Source organism: Leptonotus elevatus, chromosome 2, assembly GCF_054856555.1.
Source record: "Leptonotus elevatus isolate MCC_2025b chromosome 2, RoL_Lele_1.0, whole genome shotgun sequence".
Lineage (NCBI taxonomy): Eukaryota > Metazoa > Chordata > Actinopteri > Syngnathiformes > Syngnathidae > Leptonotus > Leptonotus elevatus.
In genome coordinates this window covers 16,605,843-16,627,574 of record NC_141240.1, presented here as the reverse complement: position 1 = coordinate 16,627,574, position 21,732 = coordinate 16,605,843, and the positions used below count along the sequence as shown (strand labels likewise).

General features: G+C 38.6%; 2 protein-coding genes across 7 annotated transcripts in view; one reads left to right on the top strand and one right to left on the bottom strand.

The window, feature by feature from the left end:
* Positions 1–21,732, bottom strand: part of tns2a (tensin 2a) — a 62,625-nt gene that overhangs the window by 18,379 nt on the left and 22,514 nt on the right. For 5 of the 6 annotated variants that reach the window (XM_086070141.1, XM_086070143.1, XM_086070138.1 and 2 more), the window contains exons 2-5: positions 15,938–16,043; positions 15,433–15,470; positions 1,614–1,652; positions 1,095–1,136 (exon numbers count right to left, since the gene is read on the bottom strand). In XM_086070141.1, coding sequence (XP_085926267.1) covers positions 1,095–1,136; positions 1,614–1,652; positions 15,433–15,470; positions 15,938–16,043 — 225 coding nt within the window. The remainder of the gene's footprint in view (positions 1–1,094; positions 1,137–1,613; positions 1,653–15,432; positions 15,471–15,937; positions 16,044–21,732) is intronic. The other variant, XM_086070142.1, reaches the window with a different exon arrangement.
* LOC147178612 (uncharacterized) overlaps positions 16,450–21,732 on the top strand; it is an 11,745-nt gene continuing 6,462 nt past the window's right edge. Inside the window, exons 1-5 of the mRNA XM_086066910.1 lie at positions 16,450–18,135; positions 18,714–18,857; positions 18,949–19,111; positions 19,502–19,562; positions 20,632–20,697. Of these exons, the coding sequence (XP_085923036.1) occupies positions 19,077–19,111; positions 19,502–19,562; positions 20,632–20,697 (162 nt within the window). The 5' untranslated portion in view covers positions 16,450–18,135; positions 18,714–18,857; positions 18,949–19,076. The remainder of the gene's footprint in view (positions 18,136–18,713; positions 18,858–18,948; positions 19,112–19,501; positions 19,563–20,631; positions 20,698–21,732) is intronic.

Here is a 21,732-nt window from a genome sequence, read left to right as displayed (position 1 = left end):
TTAAAAGTAACAAATTAATTAAGGACTATAGCGCTCATCACAGCAAACTACAAATACAATGGAAAAAGCCACATGAAGGAGTAGTATAGAGGTCACGTAAGTGTAATGTGATTGGATTCAGTCCATGATCTCCATTGCAAAGTTCTTAAGAAAAACAATACAAAATTGGTCAAGGGTTTAGACTGAGAAAACATTTTTCTAATAATAATAATAATAATAATAATGATCGAATGTATTTTTTAATCTCAAATATTCATTCCAGTCCACATCTGTTGCGAAACTGTGACTCTGTCATGTGTGCTATTAAAATGAGTATTAATGCTTAACTTGCTCAACATTAACACAATTAAAAGAAAAAAATAGCACAATAATGTTTTACATTATCCCAAATTTATTTTTTATCCAAGGAGAACCAATTTTGTTGAGTAGTAGGATTAAGCAAAAGGTTTCTACCAACATTGTGCAAGAGATGGTAAATATAGAAACTGGAGGGAAAAAAAGTTCAGACTCAAAATGTTGTTGTATTTTATACATTTGTTTCTGCCAATACAACATTTATTGAAATACTATCTGGAAAGTTTAACACTGGGGGGTTTAGCTGACTTAGGAGAAAACGGGTTTTAAAATCAAATAAATATAGACATTTCTTTCCTTTTTATTATTACGATAAATTAGTGCTGTTCTTCCTTGGGAAAGGTCAGCACTTTACTGGGTGCCAAAGTAGTGTCATTCAGTCATTCACCATTCAATCATTCATCAATGTATGTGTGTATGGATGACATTTGGAAGACAGTCACAACACTAAAGGTAATGGGGGAAACAGAAGAAATGGCAAAGTCAAAAGATAAATGTTTTGCCATTCACTGCACTTAAATAAATTTTACAGTGTTCCATCCATCCACTGACACAATGATGGGTCAGCTGGGAGTTCAATACTACTTGAGCTATCCCTGCCCCGTGGCCCCTGTCTGCAGAATGGAGAGAGAGAGAGAGAGAGAGAGAGAGAGAGAGAGAGAGAGAGAGAGAGAGAGAGAGAGAGAGAGAGAGAGAGAGAGAGAGAGAGAGAGAGAGAGAGAGAACATGAAGGTGCTTACCAGGTGTTGGGCATTTCGAGACGGAGCTGTTCCTCTTCGCTGCTGGACGCAAAGGCAGAAAGATGACCGCAAAATGGCAGAATATGAAGGGAAGTAGAACAAGAAAGGAAAGCATTTGCAGGATGAAGAACAAGAAGGGGGTAAATGATGTGGAAAAAGGGGCGAGAAATAGGAGGAAGGGCAAGGATACCAAAAGGAGGGGGTGCAGAGGAAGGAAAGGAGAATTAATTAAACAAACAGACTGTGTAATGGATAAACATTACTACTTCCTACACCAACATCAACATTTTCCTTCAAGACAGGAATCGTGCAGAGCACCAGGAATGAACAGAGCTCAAAGTAGGCCGACCGAGGGATCGGCTTCCCAGAAGGAATTTGGGGAAGAAAACCATTTGGTGGTTTTGTAAAACCATATACTGTATTGTAGCTGGGAGCTACAAAGGAGAACCAAAAATGATTCAAGTATTTCTGTATGCAGAACGCTTTTGAGGAAAATACGAACACATCAGAGAGACTTACCAGGTCATTGGCAGGAGCTGGGATGCATGCTGTAGTCACCTAAAAACACACAAGGGAAGCCACATGTGAATAACGTACACATTTGTTTTGCTTAAGAACATCTGGATTGTTGAAGTAGATTAAAAGTGATCAACTAAATACATTACATACTGTAAACCATTTATATACGTACAGTAGCTAAAACACCAGTAAATGGTGGCCCCTCCAATGTTTGAAATTGCCCATATTTTTAGTTTAAACTGTAAATATACAACAAAACTATCCTTAAACACTTTAATATTATTACAAATGAATTTTACAACATCATCCTTCAAAATAAATACCTTACAGATTTTTTAATAGCTATTGCGAAAACATACACACACTGTAAACCCAAACGTTAAAAATAATAAAATAGATTACAATACTCAAAGTTTTATAAAAACTTCTCCTAACTTAACTTTTTTGAAGTTGGTGTAACTTTGTATGCTTTTCTGAGTAATTTGTACTAAAAAAAAAATTAAAAATTAAATAGAACTATACTCGTTTTTGGGTAACTTAAAAACATAAATTAACTGATGTTTCATAATCTATTTATTTACTTTTAATTTTAGCCCTATAGTTGACATTGTAAATGATAATTTGTTGTCAGTTTCCTATCTGGTTTAAATAAATTAATAATAATTTATGCTAAATTATAAACATATACTCATAGCAGGCGGCATGGTGGCCAAGTGGTTAATAGTCTTAGTCCGGAGGTTGTGAGATTGAATCCGGCCCTCTGGCCTTCCTGACTGGAGGTTACATGTTCTCTACGTTCCTGCGTGGGTTTTCTCTGGGTACTCCAGTTTCCTCCCACATTCCAAAAAATATGCATGGTATGTTAATTGAACACTGAAATGTCCCTAGATTGTCTGTGTGTGCCCTGCAATTGGCTGGCAACCAGTTCAGGATGAACGCCTACTTCCCAAAGACAGCTGGGATAGGCTCCAGCATTCCCATGATTCTCGTGAGGACACACAGTGTACTTATGGTTTGGACTTTTGTTAAATTAATCCAGTGGTTTTATAACATTTATAAGTTAGTAAATGAGAATAATTGAGTTGCTGTCACAGAAAGCTATGTATCAAAAACAATAATTTGGTGTAATCAAACCATTCAAGTTCTGCAAAACTTTAACTTTTGAGTTGATCAACTCAAAAGAAGTGAGGCAATCGATTACCTCACTTTTTTCTGCTAACTTATTCGGGTTAACAGTGCATGCGGCGAACTCTACGTAACTTCTGCTAACAACCTAGCTAATCTTAGCTCCTCCCCAACATACAGATCTTAGGCTACGTTCCCACTGCAGGTCTTAATGCTCAATTCCGATTTTTGGGGTGAAATCCAAATGATTATTTTTTTGAGTTAGCGTTCTCATTACATATGAATTGCGACCCACGTCTGTCTGCTGTGTGAACCATATGCGTCTGCAAAGTGACCCGCATGCGCAGAAGAAGATACGACGTCACAACGCTGTGTTTATAAAAGCAAATACGTGTGGTCCAGCGTGCCATGGCCACTGACTTTTACAAGTCCGTCGTTGGGGCTCATATTTTAACAGAGGAGTGATGCGGGAGGAGGTAGAATTAATATTTTGTGAAAATGAGGCGAGCCTGTTCGAGATCCTCATCTCACAGAGACCTCCCAAAACAACGATGACATCACGTCAATTCCGTGCGTATTAAATGAGCCATCTGCGTGGCTAAATTACTAATATCACCACAAATGCCAATTTTACGCTTCATGTTTCGAGTGGGATTAAATTAAGGTCAAACGTAAGTTACAACTGTTACTCGAAACAACTCTACCGATTCACGTACATCTTCCGAGTAGTGCCCCTGCCCGTACGGTGTTTTGGACTTTTAAAGACGTAGAGGCGACCTGCCATTCATACTGCGCTCGCATTGGAAAAATTCGGACACGTATCCGATCTAGGACCACATATGAAAACGAGCCAGGTCGGATATTAAAAATCGGATTTGAGCCGTTCACACGGACATAAAAAAGTCTGATACAGATCGCATTTGGGCAGAACAAATTCCGATTTGGTTCGCATTTGCCTGCAGTGTGAACGTAGCCTTAGTCTCAGTCACATGCTTCCTTGACATCGACCACGTAGTCCGTACTACTTTACAATTAGCCAGCTCTTTGGCGCCATCTTGTGGCATCTTAGAAGAAAGCGCACACACAATAGCAAAGAGTTGAGTTTTTCAGAGAATAGCTGTACTCTGTAACAACAGACAAATATGTTTGTTGGCTCAACAATAAAACACCAAAATAGATGATTGTTCCTGTTTCTAAAGGATAATGTAAAGCCTATCATGCAGTTAGACTAGGAGCACTGTAACTGTGTGGCACATGATTCTCTAGTCTGTTGTTAGCCTTCACGTCAATGAACTGTAACCAAAGGAAGCAGGAGCTTTGGACAGTCAACTTAATGAAGAAGGTAGCGGCACAGTCACGCTTACGTAACAGATGCAACACACGAGGGGAAAAAACATGAACACGAGGCAGCTCCTTCATCATGCGGCTGTTTTTGGACTGTTTATTTGGACACAGGAAAAGGGCAAGGGCTTGTGTATATCAACTTGTGCACACAAAGGAAGTCACACAGGCCCTGAACCTGGGGGGCGGGGGGTCTCCACACAAACATGAAGCCATGTCACTTGTTGCTGCTTGTACAGTAACGACAGGAATCAACAGGAAAGCAGAGGGGCAGATAACAACCTAAATCCAGAACCAGATCCGGGTGTGATTGTCAAATAAGTGTCTGTTCGTGACTCATTCTAAGAATTGATGGCCTTCTCTCTCCACAGGGAAATTCATCTCTGTTCTTGTTCCATGTTGTGAATCCTTGCTGCTTTTCTCATTCCCTGCCTGAAACCACATTCTGGCTGTATAAATTCAGGCTTGGCTCTTGCATCTCTTTTGCCTCTGTCACTGGATCAGGTCTATTTCTTTTACAAGCATGCAAACAGTCCAAAAAATCTTGAAATCTATTTATGAGTCTGTAGCAGCATATGAAAGCCATTTTCTAGGATAAAATGCGGCATTCTCCAAAATCTTGCATCTGTAATCCAACAGCACACCCTCCATTGAACACCTGAATCTCATTAACAGGCAATTGAGTATTTTTCTTAAAAAGCCAATATAGCTTGTGTGTGTTTTTGCAAGCATTTTGTCAAAATGTTTCCTAACAAGGCAACACGATGGACGAGTGCTTGGTGGTGAACACACATTTTGCAAATCAGGAACCGCTACTGACTGTAAGTTTTTAAGTTCATCCAGTGAAGTTGGTAGGATGGGGAAAAAACAGTACCAAGTGACAACCGCTGGTGCTCCAGAACCAGAACAAAATTGTTATGTGCACCACTGAAGAGCAACTATTTATTGTTTTCGGTGTTGTACACTTAGCAACATTGTCACTACCCGTATATTTAGCGACTGTTGTGTCCCTCTAGCGACTTTTTTTTCTCTCAAACAAACGACTGGCAACAATGCCAACATGGTTCTCATGCTTGCAACATTCTTTGGAGGAGGCAAGAGGGGGATTTGCCTTGATAATCATTTAGCTGCGGGAGGAGCGGAAATTATTAGTTAACAGTCAGTGCCCAAAATAACAGCACATTTTAAAATATAGAAAAAAATGATACATACTGGAGCCTTTTTTTGGTGGATGTTTATTAAGTACTGATATGAGGATAATGTATACATACTGCATGCTATTTTAACTAATTTGCTCCCAAAAGCTTATAAATACGTTCTATTTTAAATGTTTAAGTGTCCCAAAGACTTATTTATACGTTTTTTAATGTTTGTTTTTTTTATGCTGGAGCATACACAAAGCTTTGATGCAGCCTCTCAACTGCAAATAAGAGTTGAAGAAATGGTACTTACTACACCAGCAGGTGGCAGCAGACCAAAAGAGCTTAACCACGGGCCATGTTGAAAATATTACTCACATTTCTAAATAGATTTGTGAATAATGATGAAACTTAGCTATATTCGAATGCTAATTACTGCAAAACTGAAACAGATAGAAATATTTTTTTTTCCTGATGAAAGAAGAGACTATTTTTTCTTTTGGTAGGTTCCATGTTTTTATAGCAATAGAACACAATATTCTGTGGGCCTTGCAAAATCAGTCCAAATCCAGTAAAACAGCCCGGGAGTGAAGGGGACTGCCTTCAGTGAAAATGACTGAGAGTGAATGAGTTAATGTATACTTACAATTTTGTTTAACATATTTATTCACAAATTATAATAAAGTATCTACACAAGCAGCATCTTGTAAAAAGAATACCAATACCAATTTACTACTTTCCTAAAATGAATATTGTACATAATTCATTTTTGCATGTAACGTGATCCTTAACACACACTTCCACTTATTCACATTACACTTTTGGAAAATTAACTGCCCACCCTTTCTCTTAAAAGCATATCTGGCAATGGGGAAGTCCATTTACTACATGTTTATGTTGTCTACTTGGTCCGCCATTGAATTTCTCTCCTGCTGAGAGTTGCTTCTGTTGTCGCCTTTGCCTTCGATTTAATTAGCCACTTTTCCCTCACTCCAGCCAACTAGCATTCCAGAAAAAAGAAAAGAAAAATAATCACACGTTCATGGTAAATGGTAGAAAATGGAGTGCTCTTATATAGTCATTTTATCGACACCATATGGTGCTCAAAGCACTTTACTAAGGTTCACGTTTGGTCTCAGTCAATACAGTCATTACAACTTTGTGAAGTAGTTGGGAACTGCAGCAGTCCAAGCTGCTTCCTGCAAAAGAAAAGCATTTCTCCTCCCTCACCGAGCCTGGAAGGAGGCCACATGGATACAGTTCATGGTGTTTCAAATTTCTAGTTGTTATGACTACAGCTATCCAGTGCGTACCCTGCAGCATGAATCGGGCTAAACTCAGGTTGGGATTTACCCGTGTCACCCTTGATTCACCTTTCGTACTGCCTTTTTTAAAGAGCCAGAAACCTAATGTTGCTCTCGGTGGGTGCCCCGTGAAATGGCCAAGCAGACGGTGGCTGCTGAACCACAACAAAAACACCACACCAGATTCCATCTCCTCAAGCCAATGCTTACGCAGAAACTTCCTGCCAATAGACCTCCACCCATCCCTTTCTCTTTGTACGCCTTTATGTGTCTCTACATTTGAGGTCATACTTTCTTCAACTTTTTACAAGTCTTATCACTCTACCCTTCCTCTTTATGTGCCCAACCTTTTTTCCCTTTTTCCTCTTTTCACAGCACCTCCTCCTCCCCCTCTCTCTGGCAAATACTTCCTTCCTCTTTCTCTAAATCAATAAAAATAAATAAAAAAAAGTTTCCTCTCCTTTAAACTTCCTCTAGACTTCCAGGTTTTGGTCACATTTTCAAAGTAGATTGGTACCTTAACTTAAGAGTTTAATTTATTCCGTGAAGAAAAATAGCTCTGCCTTGAAAATTATAAATATATAAACATAATACAAGTCTTATTAATGCAATAAACTGGTTTTATCAAGTGTAATTAAGCCAAAAGTCACACATGCTTAAGCATGCAGTAATATATTCATGTGTTGACGTGTGCCTTTCAGGGGTGTGGCCTATATCGAGTGCTGTCAGGAGCTGCAGTCAAACAATTAAGCACCTGCTCCATGCACTTTGCGAGTGTTTTCATTTTGTATGTGTGTGTTTTACCGTTTTTACAACTCAATAAACAGTTGAAATGGTCTCTTTGAAGTCACCCCCCCCCCCCCCCCCCTTTCCAGCGGCAGAGATTTGATGCTCGCTCGCAACTCCAATTTTCACTGGTAAACACAAAGGGAAAAAAATTAACGTGTAAGTTGAGAGCACGGACGGACTGGAAACAACATTTCGTTTTAGTGCAGACGAGACGACGAATCATTTTCGTCAGCGGCCGGCGACATGCGAAAATTAATATTTATTGACAGTGGGTCTGGTTTGAGAAACTCCCGGGCAGCACACGTATGTCCATCACCAGTACCAACAATGTTGTGACGTGACCAGTACAGCATACATGCTCATGATAATCACACAAAATAAATGTAATAATAATAAAGATTCAGAGTCATGAGAGTCAAAATGACCGCACCCATAGATGGATAAAAAACGGTGGCTTGTTCTGCTTAATTTATATTCCACAAACGCAATATTAATCAGAATGCAGTGTTTAGACTAGCATAGGACATATTAGCGTAAAAAAAAAAGTGTGACTTGACTTCCCCTTTCAGGTATAGATAAGCGCAACATGACTCTGGTGTATGGCCAAATACGAGCAAGATGTGATTAGCTTGGTGTAAAGGACACAAAAAGCAAGAAAATCTTGGCGAGCTTGGTGCACTTCAACGCTAAAACTTCTTCAGGTCCAACTAAGCTAAAAAAATAAAAAACACGTTTTGATATTGAAAAAGTGAGTCAATGATTTAATTGTGATGCTAATGACATTATAGGATTTCACATGCTTCCGTTCATTCTCTATTTCAGCTTTTGTTCTAAATCAAAGTGGATGTCTACACAAACAAAAAAATAATTTAAAAAATCCTGGTAATCTGGTATAATATGAGTTATTACTTATGTTATTTTACTGGTCCATGACCAGTCCTTGTCACCATCCTCATAAGAACACAGAATTTGGTTTGATGGCTGGCCTTAAGTCTAATTGCTTCGTCATTCCTAAAACTCTTTTGGGAAGGCCAATCACAACACATTGATGAAAGCTGCACCAAATCAGCAATGAGAGTCGGACCTGGCTGCGGGCTTTCATCATCGCCATCATCAGAGGGTGAGCTGTTATGTGCTCAAACCACAGTGATGTCTGACTTGCAATAAGATCCGGGAATTGTGGATGTGATTGAGAGAGCAACGATGGGGGAACAGATGTGACACGAGCTATAAAAGACTACAGACATGGCAGATCGAATTCACTACAAATGCCAGGGATTATCGAGATAAAGCTCCAACTTCATTTGGCTAGTAAGAACTTTTACATATATTGTATGTTCTATTGATCTATAGTTGTGTTGCAAATCTCAAGAAGATGTTCAATTATTTACAACATTTTTTATATATATGTTCTGGGGCTAGTACCAAAAAATAAATGTCCTTTGTTGATGATAAATCATCATACAAGTGAAAGAACAACAATATAATATTGTTAGCATTGTCTCTGTGTTTGACTATAGAATGAATTGATTATTCAATGATAATTTTTGTTTTTCGAAAACCAATTAGAAGTCAAACAGCATCATGACTTGGATTGCATTAGAGGTTACACACTACAGTGTTATTGTTTTTCATAATCAACTAAATGTAAAATCCTGACTCCAATTTTTCAGTTTTCTAGAGTAGGCAAAACAAATAACTTACAGCAGTGCCTCAGTGAAAAGTAATAATAGTTGGAGCCTTTTTTGAACAAACCTGCAGGTTTCATTTTATGGCAGCACTAGGGGTGACCTCGCCAAGCCTTCAAGGCGCACCTCATAAGTCTAATAAGCATGTCAAGGTGGACTGCCTGAGAAAAGAGCACCCAAAGCAAAACGGGAGGACTTCAAGGCCATGGCTAAGCAAAACCAACACCTATGGATGAAAAACCTATACCTGGGCCGGGACTTAGAGCAGTGTTTCACAACTTTTATTGAGCCAAGGCACATATTACATTTGAAACATCTCACGGAACAAAAATCTCGTCTCAATTCACTTAAAAATTGACTTGGTGTGAAATTGGAACTGTTTACTTCAACACAGAGATGTATACTCGCAGGAAGCCATGATTTATTTTGTTGTACGAATGGCAACAGGTGGACTGGATACATAGCTTTACTGCACCTTTTTTCTTCACTATACATGGCTGGCATAATAGTAATAAATTCCAGACAAATTGGATAATCTCCCTCGGTAAACCTGATGGTCTCTCACGGCACCCTTGTTGGGTGGAGCCCATGCTGGTGCCATCCGACCTGTGATGCCAGCTAACAAAGAGTTGTTTGCACTCTTCTGCACATTTCCATCTGTGTGTTAGCTTTTGTTCCCACGCTATCCTTTGGCTCCAAAAGGAAAGAAATCAGCCTGTGTGTGCTTCGTTTTGACTCCCGAGCAGCTGAGAGGAAGGCCGATCACATCGTAGGTCACACGGGTCCCTGAAGTGGAGCTTTAACGTCCAAGTGGAATGCAATTCCATATTACGGACACATAAAGAGAAATGCCCACAGCGAGCATGTAGCTGGAAGTCCAAAGAACAAGAATGCACACATGTTCCTGCTTGCACATGCGCGTTCACTGCTGCGTGTGCGTGTGAAAGGCCACACACACAAAACACACTGATGAAAACATCATCTATCCCATATAACTGCCATTACCCGAGACAAACAGGGACTCAAAGCTGGAAAGCCAGTACATAAATAAACATGGGTAAATAAAACAAAACAAAACAGGAAGACAGTCAGCAATGTAAACACGCTGTGCAGCAAAAAACCTTTTTACTTCTTTCCTCCCTCTCTAACCTTTGTGCTTCAGACGCTGTTTGTGACATCTCCGTGACTGATCCTGATCTTGATAAGAACATTCAGATACTCACACTTCCAAACACATCCCAGATACCCCTCACCCTTTTCCACAGCTGCAGCTCCCATTAGCCTGAACCCTGTTTATAGACATTTAAACACAATCTCAACTTAATTGACTTCTCTGATGTTTTTTTTTGTTTTTACTTTGCTAAATAGCAAAAAGAATATAATAGTATACAGTATCCCAATCCACTTAGTTGGGGATTGTCGCATTTCGAAGAGCGTTTCAAATACAGCCTACAGCTTGAGAATATTAGGCACTATTGTGGTCTGATGCAATTGCCTAAGAATATTTTCAGAAACATATCATGTTACTGATGATGTAGTGATTCACTCGTCTGACTTCCATTCAGTTTCAGTTCCCACAGTGACAGTGAATATGAGTGTGAAAAGTTGTCTCCTCCCATATGTCACAGGTGTCAAACTCAAGGCCCGGGGTCCAGATCCAGCCTGCCATATCACTTTATGTGGCCCGTGAAAGCACCGTCTTCTATGATCCTTGCTCAAATCTGCATCAGAATGATAAATTGCCATGTGTAATATAATAACATTGATATTTCGCAATATTTTTTTGTTATGCTGTTTACAGTAACGTCAGCAATAATTGAACAAACTATTATCCTTGACTTCTGATTTAAAACTAGTAATCCATCCAACTGTTTACAGGCAAAATGTCCCTAAATTCTTGTGAGAACAGGCCCATTAACACACCCACGCAAACACACACTGTGGACCAAATCGGACCTTGGCAAAGTAGACTCGCAGTGTCTCTTGTGTCTCTCACCCCTCACCACACACTCACAACCACACACACACACACAAAACACGTCAGCCTATCTCTGCAATTACCAGAAGTGTGTGTGATAGCACAGTTGTCTCTGTTGGTTGATCATCAGCAGAGACAGGCATTAAGGCCTCTGCCACATTTCATTTGGCTTGTGTTATCCTAAATGACTCACTCACATGACTGCGGGAATAAACGGGGGGGGGGGGGGGGGGGGGTGTACAGGGCCAGCTGTAGGGGGGCTGCACTCAAGGCCACATAAAGTAAACTAGAAATTCATCACGAGTGATACCACAACTGGACTCCCAAGTTTGCTTGCTGAAAAGCGAAAGACGAGAAGGATGTCAGGAAGATTTAGCGGGGGATTTGTTAACCATAAAATGGCCAATAAAACCACTACGTAAGTAAAATGTGCCTCATGTTTAAACGGTAAGAAGTGGCAAAGAGTCACAGATTACATCACAACAAAAGTATTATTTGACCAGCAAAAAGTCCAGTGGGACATGGAGGCGGGGCTGTTGGCTCAGCTGGATCATGGGAAACACAAGACTGTACATGAAACATGTTTTCTATTCCACTTTTATCCCATGCTTCATCACTTCCTCACCTGTCTCTGTGTTCTAGCTCTCTAAGTGAGGGTCAGAGCTCCGTTACATGCACCCTCTTCCAGCTGGAGTGTCTTTGACTTTTGGTTTAGGAAGACAACTGGAACCACAAGAACCTTAATCATAGGGTCTTACATCAGAAGGATTATGTTGCTCTAATGCACACAACTGAAGCCCTTACCACTTCCCATATGGCTACTTTGCTTTTTGGATTACACAAGATCCAGTAGTTGGCACTTTTTTCCCCCGTGCCAGTGTTTCGTTTTCTATTTAATAAAATGGAATGATTCAACTGATCTGTATACATAAATCGGACTCACAGATCCTCACAGTTAGTTTTGTTTATGTTGTATGTCATGTTCATGGAGTTATTTCTGAGTGTGTGTCTGTCTGAACACTAAAGCAACCTAAGTGGATGTGACCTTTCATTTATACATTGTTTTATGGGGCAGTTACGTTGGAGCTGAATGAACTCTGCCTAGCAACAAGTAGTGGCACTGACAGTAAAAGAAGATACTGTAGCCAACGTATATGGTTGGCACTTGGCTCCCGACTTTTTCCCATCTAAAAATGTCTGCAGCTCCAGTAGTTCAAAGGATTTACAAGACAAATGCACATGGAGCACACAAAAATGGGCAGCAGGAATTGTAATTACGTGGACACAGTCCACATACTGCGGCGGTGCAACAAATCTTCCAGGCAGTACTTTGAACCGAGCACGTTATACATAAAAACATAAATAAGGAGTTTATTGTTAAAATTAATAGGATCCCCTGCATGAATACACAAACTAGAGGGGAAAGATTAGAATAATGAGCACAATGCCAAATAGTGAGTCAACCCATAGCCATAATATGCTCTTGCAAACTTGACAGACAAACAATATTAATCATTGTGACCACTACATCGTCAAAAACGGTTAGTTACATTGCATCGAAGATATATTTCCTTATACCTTGATAAATTATAGTCAGCCAGCGAGCATGTGACTGCCGATAAAACTCTTGAGATCTACACTATGTGTGACGTAGGATGGCAACCAATGGCCTTTTTAATCCAGACATATTATTGTGCTGTGATGTAGTTTGCTTGAAAGATTTCTAGGTGGTGGTGTCCTGCCTCTGTTGCAGCTCAAATAAAACCTCCAAGATCAAAAAGTGCCAGATTGACTTTGCGCACTGATTTGTGTCAGTGATGTTGATACAGAATAGCAACGTAGGGGGGAAAAAGCACACATTTCGTCTTTCTTCTGACAAGCAGTGAAAAAGTGCTTTTGATGAAGTTTTCTGTTCGGCCAGCGGAAATTCCCACTTTTTCCCAATTATACAGACGGGCCAGTCAACTTGTCAAAGGTTGCATTTCACAAAACTTAATCCTTCCTTCTCCCACTGTTCCACTCTTCCCTCCTCCCTGTTTCTCTCATTGTCTTGTTCCAAACTTTTCTCCACATCTTTGCCCCTGGGCCTCATGCAGCAGGCCCACTGGATGCCAATTTTGCACTCACAATCTAGATAAGGAAGGTCTGTTCTCAGAAGAGAAACATGAACAAAAATAAAGTTAAGCTAAGCTTTTCTTGGAAGCAGTTGCTTAAAGAGAATAGAGATGAGCCAGCTGCGGGCTGTCGACATGGTGGGCAAAGATTTGGGGAAAGAATGACAGAAGATGAGGGAAATATTTAAAACAAGAAAGCCAGTTTTATGAGTGAGAATGGGCAAACATGATACTCGACGGCTTGGTAAGAAAGAAGTGAGAAAGAAAAAATTGTCACCAAGGTTACAATTAGAAGCAGGATATAAAAGTGGCAGGCATCCAGATGTGTCCCCACACACACACACACAAGGTATTCTGCAAGTTAATGTGTCGAGGTGGTCCCAAATGGGAATGAAGTGCAAGAAAGGAAACACCTTGAATTTATCACACTTGTAACAGCTGTTTACCTCAATCTACAACCAGACTGATGATAAGGCTTTGGCCCCTCAAACTGTGCCTACACTAAAATTAATCTAAATACATCTTATGGTTTAGACCATTGCTACAGACTGTGCTTGAATGGTGGTGTTTTTCTCCTAAAATTAGATACAACACAAGTAAATCATCTACTCGTGGAAGTGCAACCAATAAATTTGCTGTTTTTTAAACTGTCTGTTCTTGAATAGGTTTTGTGGCTGACAGGCTTCAAGTGTGCGCCCCTAAATATTTTACATGAGCTCCGAAAATTTCTGCTTAGAGGCCACTGTGCTCCTAGTAAAAAAAGTTAGTCTGGAGTCCTGATTTAATCCACCACCCACCCTCCTTCGAGTTTAGAGATGGAGCCCATAGACCCCTCGCCCCGCCATATCCGACCACTCCTTTCCTGAACATCCAGCTGTGATTAATATCATCAAGCAACATGCTTGTATAGAGCGATTACAGTGCGGCTGATTACAGAACATCCTGCTGTACTGAAGCTCCACCAAAGAATGTTAAACCTGGACTCTATAGCCGTGTTTACATGAAGCCATGTATTCCGATTAGAATGAATCCGAATGGCCAAACGTAATGAAAATGCCCCATATAAACACCTCAATCGGAATGAAAAGGCTGAATCGGAATGAATTGACAGGGGTGGGTTATCACCATGGTGATTGATCACTATACTTTCTATAGTAGTTTTTTATATTAATAAAAATTGTAAGAACATTATCCAATGTTTTACATTTAGCTTGATTACAGCATGATTAAACGGTTCGGCTGGCAGTTAGAAAGTTAGCACACAGTGCAAATGTTTAAAAAAAAACAACAACAACAAAAGCTATGTCCAAAATTAAACTGAAGAAAGAGGCAAACACAATAAACTTTTTATGACCGTTAATGATTAATAAAGAACTCTTTATATCTCTTCAAAAGAATTTCTCAATTCAGCTAAAAGAGAATATGACAGAGGGTGCTGGAGTTTTTGCCCTCAAGTTTCGACAGCTGCCAGCCTCTACCTACCCACCCTTACCCGCTCCAAGCCCCTACCCAACTCAACTCTGTCTATTCATTAGAGCATCCCTCCATCAATGAGCCTTTCACAGAGGCAGCAGGGCGGCTTTGGAACGAGCTTGCAGCTCTTTCTGAGGAATGCGACAGGGCGGCTACTGCATTAGCGCACGTCTCGAGACTTATGCTCCCATTGTGCTATATTTCAACACTTTACTGTGCAAATAATGCATCTACTATGCTCATTGATATTAAAAAGTCAGTATTAAAAGAATACATGGAGTCAAACTCAAGACCTGCAGGCCATATGCGCCACTCCACGTCATTTCATGTGCCCCGTGGAATTGTGACACCATTTTTCCTTGAATTCTGCTCAAAACTAGTAATTGATCATAAACGTGATAATAATTAAATGCAGGTCATATGTTGGGGCGATTTAAAGTTCTCACTAATACATAATAGGGAAGGGACAATAAATATTAGCTGCTTTTCCACCAACAAGCAAGCCCGGGATCTTAGAGTTCCAGATAAAGGGAGTTCTTGGTTGTAAAAGTTCCGCAGGGAATTTGTAATTGTGTTTCCACAGCGTCTTAAGAGTTCTTGGTAATTTATTCAAATGAGTTTGATGACGTATGAGTTTGAGCCCAGCCGATGTAGCCCAACCCCCCCCCCCCCACTCCATTGTTAATTCTTATTTGTCAGTGATTTTAAAGCGTCTTTGAGGGCCTACAAAAGCGCTATATAAATCTGATGCATTATCATTAGTATTATTGCAATTACTACTTAGCATTTGAGTATTATAATGTGCAAGGTGTTATAACACACACACACATACAAGTTCCATAAACAACTTTTCCACTTTGGGTCTTACCTTGCTCTCGCACTTCCTGTGAGCGGCTGTCTTGCATACTGAGAAGGGAAGGTGGACACACAGAAAGACAAATTAAGAATATGGTCTTATGTTTGCTCCGTTGGCCAAACAATAACCACAGAAGAAATGTAACATTATTTCATTACAATCAATATGGACATTGTGACGTCTAATAGCCAAATGGTGTCGAGTCATGCTACAAAGTGAGTGAATGTAGCCGTGAAAATTTGAATTACTTCTGAACCCAGATGAAAACAAACTCAAGTTGTTAGTCTCTTGTCCATATCTGAATATACAGAATGACGTAAGTGTTTCATAAGTGTCTCCTTATGGACTGTGACTAATGGTGACCTTTCAAAATGAGTCCATGTGGACTCATGATGTTCATGTTGTTGAAGTTAGGACAGAACACTTGTCTCTTTCCTTCAAATTTTACTCATACTAACAACACGCATCAGTTTATAAAAGGCCAAACAGTGGCCAACATGCAGTTGCACTACATTACCTCGGCAGAAGGAGCCTGCGTTGTCCACATTCTGGTGACACACGGTGCACTGACGCCTTTTCTTAAAGGTCTTTTCCTTGAAGACGTGAGGCTCCCCCTTCCCTGACTAGTGGTCACAAACAAATAAAAAGGACAATCAGAAGAGCTGCTGGCATACACCAAGAACACATTCAACAGGCGAAGGGAGTCACCCTAAAATAAATATACTTTTTTTTTTTTTGCATAGAATTTCACACACAGATAAATTTTAATTTATTCCTCTTTGATTTTTGCAATGCAATTACAATGTAATCAAAACAATCAATTGAGATTTTTTTGTGTGTTGGCTTAAGTTTGTATGCACATTCACCCACGACTCATTTTGCCTGTTTTACCATTGGTTGTGTAACAGTCCTAAAGAAATAATCCCCGTGGTTCCCGCTCATACCACATCATAATCCTAAACGTGTGTGTGTGTGTGTGTGTGTGTGTTTGCCTTTGTGTATTATGAGGACATGTCACCTGAATACACGCAACACTGCGAGGACATTTTGAATTATGAGGACACAGCCCATGTCCTCATAATTCATTCAATGCAGAAGTGCTTCTAGGGCTGTAGAAGGCTTAAATCCAAAGTTTTAGCCAATGTCCTTGTAAACCATAATTACATGAATTTGTGTATTTTTGTGTATTTGATGACGCCCCCTGTAGGAAGGTCCTCGTAATGCACCACTTCATGAATTATTCACACCAGTGTATATTTCACAGCATTTGATTGGCTGACCGTCACCTGTCCCCACAATTACGCACATGTCCCCATAATTCAGTTTTTTCTCAAAATGCTGTGTATTGTGAATGTTTGTCTGTAGACGCAGAGCCTTTTTTTTTTTTTGCAGCCACCAATTCCTAAGTAGATAAATTAAATAATGAAATACACTATGACATTTAATTATATATTTCAGCATTTAATTCTTGCAGTGGTTGTTTATTTGAAAATATACAATGGTTAACAGCTGTTTATCACATCACTTTGAACAGCTGGAGGCAGAGACAGAGAAACTGTCAGTGCCGTATATTGATTCATCATTTAACATCCCACCCTGCCTTTACAATGTAACATCTTTCTGTACACCAGTGGCCAAATGTTTTGAGAATGACATTGATTTTCTAAAAATCTCCAGTGCTGACTTATTATTATTGTTTTTTTATGATGGCAATTTGCATGTACTCCAGAATGTTATAGTGATTAGATGAATTGCAAAGTCCCTATTTGCCATGAAAATTAAAGTAATTTCCTTTAGTGACCTTACAAACTTTAAGTGAAGAAGGCTTCAGGGCACCCAAGAAAATCCAGCAAATGCCAGGACTATCTCCCAAAGTTGATTCAGCTGCGGGATAAGGACATCACCACCAGTGTAGAGCTTGCTCAGGAATGGCAGTAAGCAGGTATGAGTGCATCTACACCCATGGTGAGGGAGTAAGACTTTTGGAGGATGGCCTGGTGTGACCAGTGAAAAGGGGATTCCATAAATACAGACCAAAATAAGAAAAAAAGAGTTGAAGTTATTTTCTCTGATTAACCCCCTTTCCAAATGTTTGGGGCATCCGGAAAAATGCTTGTCTGGAGAAGAAAAGGTGAGCGCTACCATCAGTCCTGCTTCATGCCAAAAGGAAAGCATCATGCGACCATTCATTTGCAGGGTTGCTTCTCAGCCAAGGAATTGGGCTCGCTCACAATTTTGCCAAAAAACACATGCATCCATTACTAAAGTATAGTACTAAAACATCCTCGGACAGCAACTGTATGACAGCAGCAAGGTTATTTTATTTACTAAAGCAAAAAAACATTTTCGTTAATGAAAAAAAAAACCTTTTTAAAAAACTGAAACTGAAATCACATTTTATGATTACAAAATGATCTATAATTCTAGCAATAATATCCTTTGTTTTCGTCTGTGGTAATTCATTTAATATATGAGCCTTTGGGGTTCATTTTAAATGTGATCTATTTTTTTTTATTGACACTGTAAATCATAGAACAATAGCCACTCTTATCAACAAAGTTCATAATCCAACGACTGAACCAATTTGTTGATTTGAACGAGATTTATTATATTGCCCTGAGTACGGAAGTGACGTCATCTAGCAGCCCCGATAGAGAACCGCCCCCGGCTCTATTTACTTCACGAGATGTGATGGCGTGTAGCTGTGCTAATGAGGTAGGTTTGAAGCTCGAATTTTTCCTGTTGTTGTTGGTCGCTTGTGTACATTGCTCCCTCTTTCGCGAAAATGATTTATAATGCAAGTCCAGTGTAAGTGCAGCTAAGCTTACGTTAGCATACCTAACCATCTGTTGATTATGATGGATGCAGCTAATTATTTAGAATTGCTACGCTTCTGTTAGCGACGGTTAGCATAGCAGAGTTAACCGTCTGTTGAGTAAGATGAATGCTAATTGCAATTTTTAAGAGGAAATCAATAACAGGCTGGTTTTTGATGTGAAAATATACAATGGCTTAGTATTACCAGTACAGTATAAATGAAGTATTGGTAAATTGCTGCATTTGTGTTTACTTAAATTTGTTCTTTCAATAGAAATATTTCAGTAAAGTCTGTTAGTGTTCATTACATTTAATTTATGCAAATATTTAGCAGAGCTGTGCTATCCACTGTATTTTATTTTCGTTGGCACATTTACTGCACACTGCACAGGCTATTATGGTACACTGAAAGTCAACTTCAAGACATTTGCACCAAGTTACCTATCAAACTGATTGAAACTCATTTTTTTCTATAGCTTTAGATCATTATCTTCAGTGAGACATGTCAGTCATGAGGCCACAGAGGGCAAAAGTTAAACCCAAAGAAGAGGTAGCATACTTTTCATCCTTAGGTAAAGACAAGAATGGCTTCACCATAAAATATATTAATTAATTCAAAGGTGAGTATTGGTAAAATATTCTTTAGTATGGGTCTAGTTTTCATTATTGTTATAATGAAATATTTCTGTTGTATCCTTTTTTCTTTGTAAGGTCGAGGAGTGTTCAGTTCCTGCTCCTTTCAGAAGAGAGACTTTCCTACTGAATATCGAGGAGAAGTTCTAAGCAAACAGGAACGTGAAAACAGGCTGAGAGTGTATCATGATGCCCGGAAGGTTTTCATGTTTGAATTTCGCTACAATGGAAAAACACTATGGTATGTTTATATGGTGTGTTGTCACACTTAATTTTGTTTTTTTGGGGGGATATCGTGCAAGGTTTGACAAAACATAAAAGATTAATTAAAACTCAAAAGCAAAAGTACATTATTTTCTCAATATAATTTTTTTATTTTTTTATTTCATTTTTTACAATATTGTGACTTGTTTTTTTATTTTACTTTTACAGTTATCGTGAGTATCGCTAACCTCACAATATCATGTTAATTATCATATCGTGATTTCTTATGACATTTGGATATTGTGTCATACATGTGACATACTAGAATTACTGGTCGCACATTCATGATTACATGAAATTATATTATAGCAGTCTAGTCTTAGTAAGAATTTAATTGTATTGGTATTTTTCTATTCATCTGCCCCAGGTTTCCACTGAAGCACAACCTGATGAAGACACAGCTATCAGACTGCGCCAAAGTTGACCAGGTGACTAGATTTCTTTTTGAATGTTGTTGAAATCAGTTTTCCGAAGCAAGACATTAGTGGAGGGTGGAGATACTAGGGCTGCACAATATGTGGAAAATATCTTGCCGCACGAATGACTCATGCAATATGTGTATTGCAAAGACGTGCAACAAATGAATATTGGATTAATTGTATACTTTAGTCTGAGGCTAAGCGATATGGCCAAAAAATAAAATAAAAAGTATTTTAAACCAACCATCCAGCATTCTGCCACCACTTGTGCAAAATTACAACTCACAATAACATCTGGATGTAACAGAACATAACAACAGCTTTTAATAATCCAGAAGACAAAATACATTTCACGATTTAGCAAATTTTCAACGATTCAATTTAAATTTAATTTATTCAATTAATTTGATTTATTGCCAGGCCCTACTTGAGTCTGAATTTGACCAATCAGAGACAACATTAATTGCGCATCGCCATACAAGAGAATTGTATCGAGGAGCATTACTAACAAAAAATAACTTATTTGGATAAGACTAGATCACAATGAGCATGATTATTTTTCTGCACGTACGTGTATTTCTTTAATTAGATTATATAGATATATATATTAGGTCCATGTTCAATGTCAAAATAATCTCCATCACTGTATAAAACACCCATGTCGCATGTTTTGTCAATACTGTGCAGACCTCACAGGTGCATAGTCTTCACAATGTCGTAGTTGTGAATAACTGACACTCTGAGGACAGTGTATTTACACACTGCGAATGTAAAATAAGTTTTCAGGGGTTTGGAGTTACACATACAGTCCTCATAATTCATACTCTGGTATGGACACTCTGAGGACTGTGTATTTTCTATTAATTGTTTCATTGTGAAAAATAGACGTCACCAATTTACACAAACCACTAGTGCTGACGGATTATTTATTTTTCAAATAGCAAATAAAATGTATTTGCATTCACAATACTTTAACCTATTCATTGTTCTTTATGTACTGTAACTGTGTAAATGCACAGGTACAGTCGTGTTACTAAGAATTTAATTTTATATGTATTTTTCTCTTCATGTGTACCAGGTTTCAAATGAAGCACAACCTGAAGACATAGCTAAAGATGTAGCTGTCACAGACCAAGTTGACCAGGTGACTAGATTTGTTTTTGAATGTTGATGTTGAAATACATTTTTCAGAAGCAAGACGTAGCACAATATATAAAAAAATATTTTGTCGCACGAATGGCTCATGCATATACTGTATGTATGTATACAGTATATGTGTATTGCAAAGACATGCAACAAATGAATATTGGATTGTATACTTTAGTCTGACTTTGACCAATCAGAGACTACCTTAATTGCGCATCGCCATACAAGAGAACCGTATTGAGGGGCATTACTAACAAAAAATAACTTATTTGTATAAGACTAGATCACAATAAGCATGCTTATTTTTCCGCATTAACGTGTATTTCTTTCTTTGGATTATAAAGATTTCTCTATTTCTCTATCTTTATCTCTATATCTATCTATCTATATCTATATATCTGTCTCTCTATGTCTCTCTCTCTCTATATACAGTATATATATATCTATACATCTATATCTGTATGCATGTGTGTGTGTGTATATATATATATATGTGTATATATATATGTATATATATACATACATATATATATATATATATATATATATATATATGTATATATATATACATACATATATATACTGTATATATAGAGTGTGTATGTATACAGTATATGTATAGATCTTTTTTTTAGGTCCGTGTTAAATGTTTAATCTCCATCACTGTATAAAACACCCATGTCGCATGTTTTGTCAATACTGTGTAACCCTTGCAGATACATAGTCCTCACAATGTCGTAGTTGTGAATAACTGACACTCTGAGGACAGTGTATTTACACACTGCGAATGTAAAATAAGTTTTCAGGGGTTTGGAGTTACACATACAGTCCTCATAATTCATACTCTGGTATGGACACTCTGAGGACTGTGTGTTTTCTATTAATTGTTTCATTGTGAAAAATAGACGTCACCAATTTACACAAACCACTAGTGCTGACGGATTATTTATTTTTCAAATAGCAAATAAAATGTGTTTGCATTCACAATACTTTAACCTATTCATTGTTCTTTATGTACTGTAACTGTGTAAAT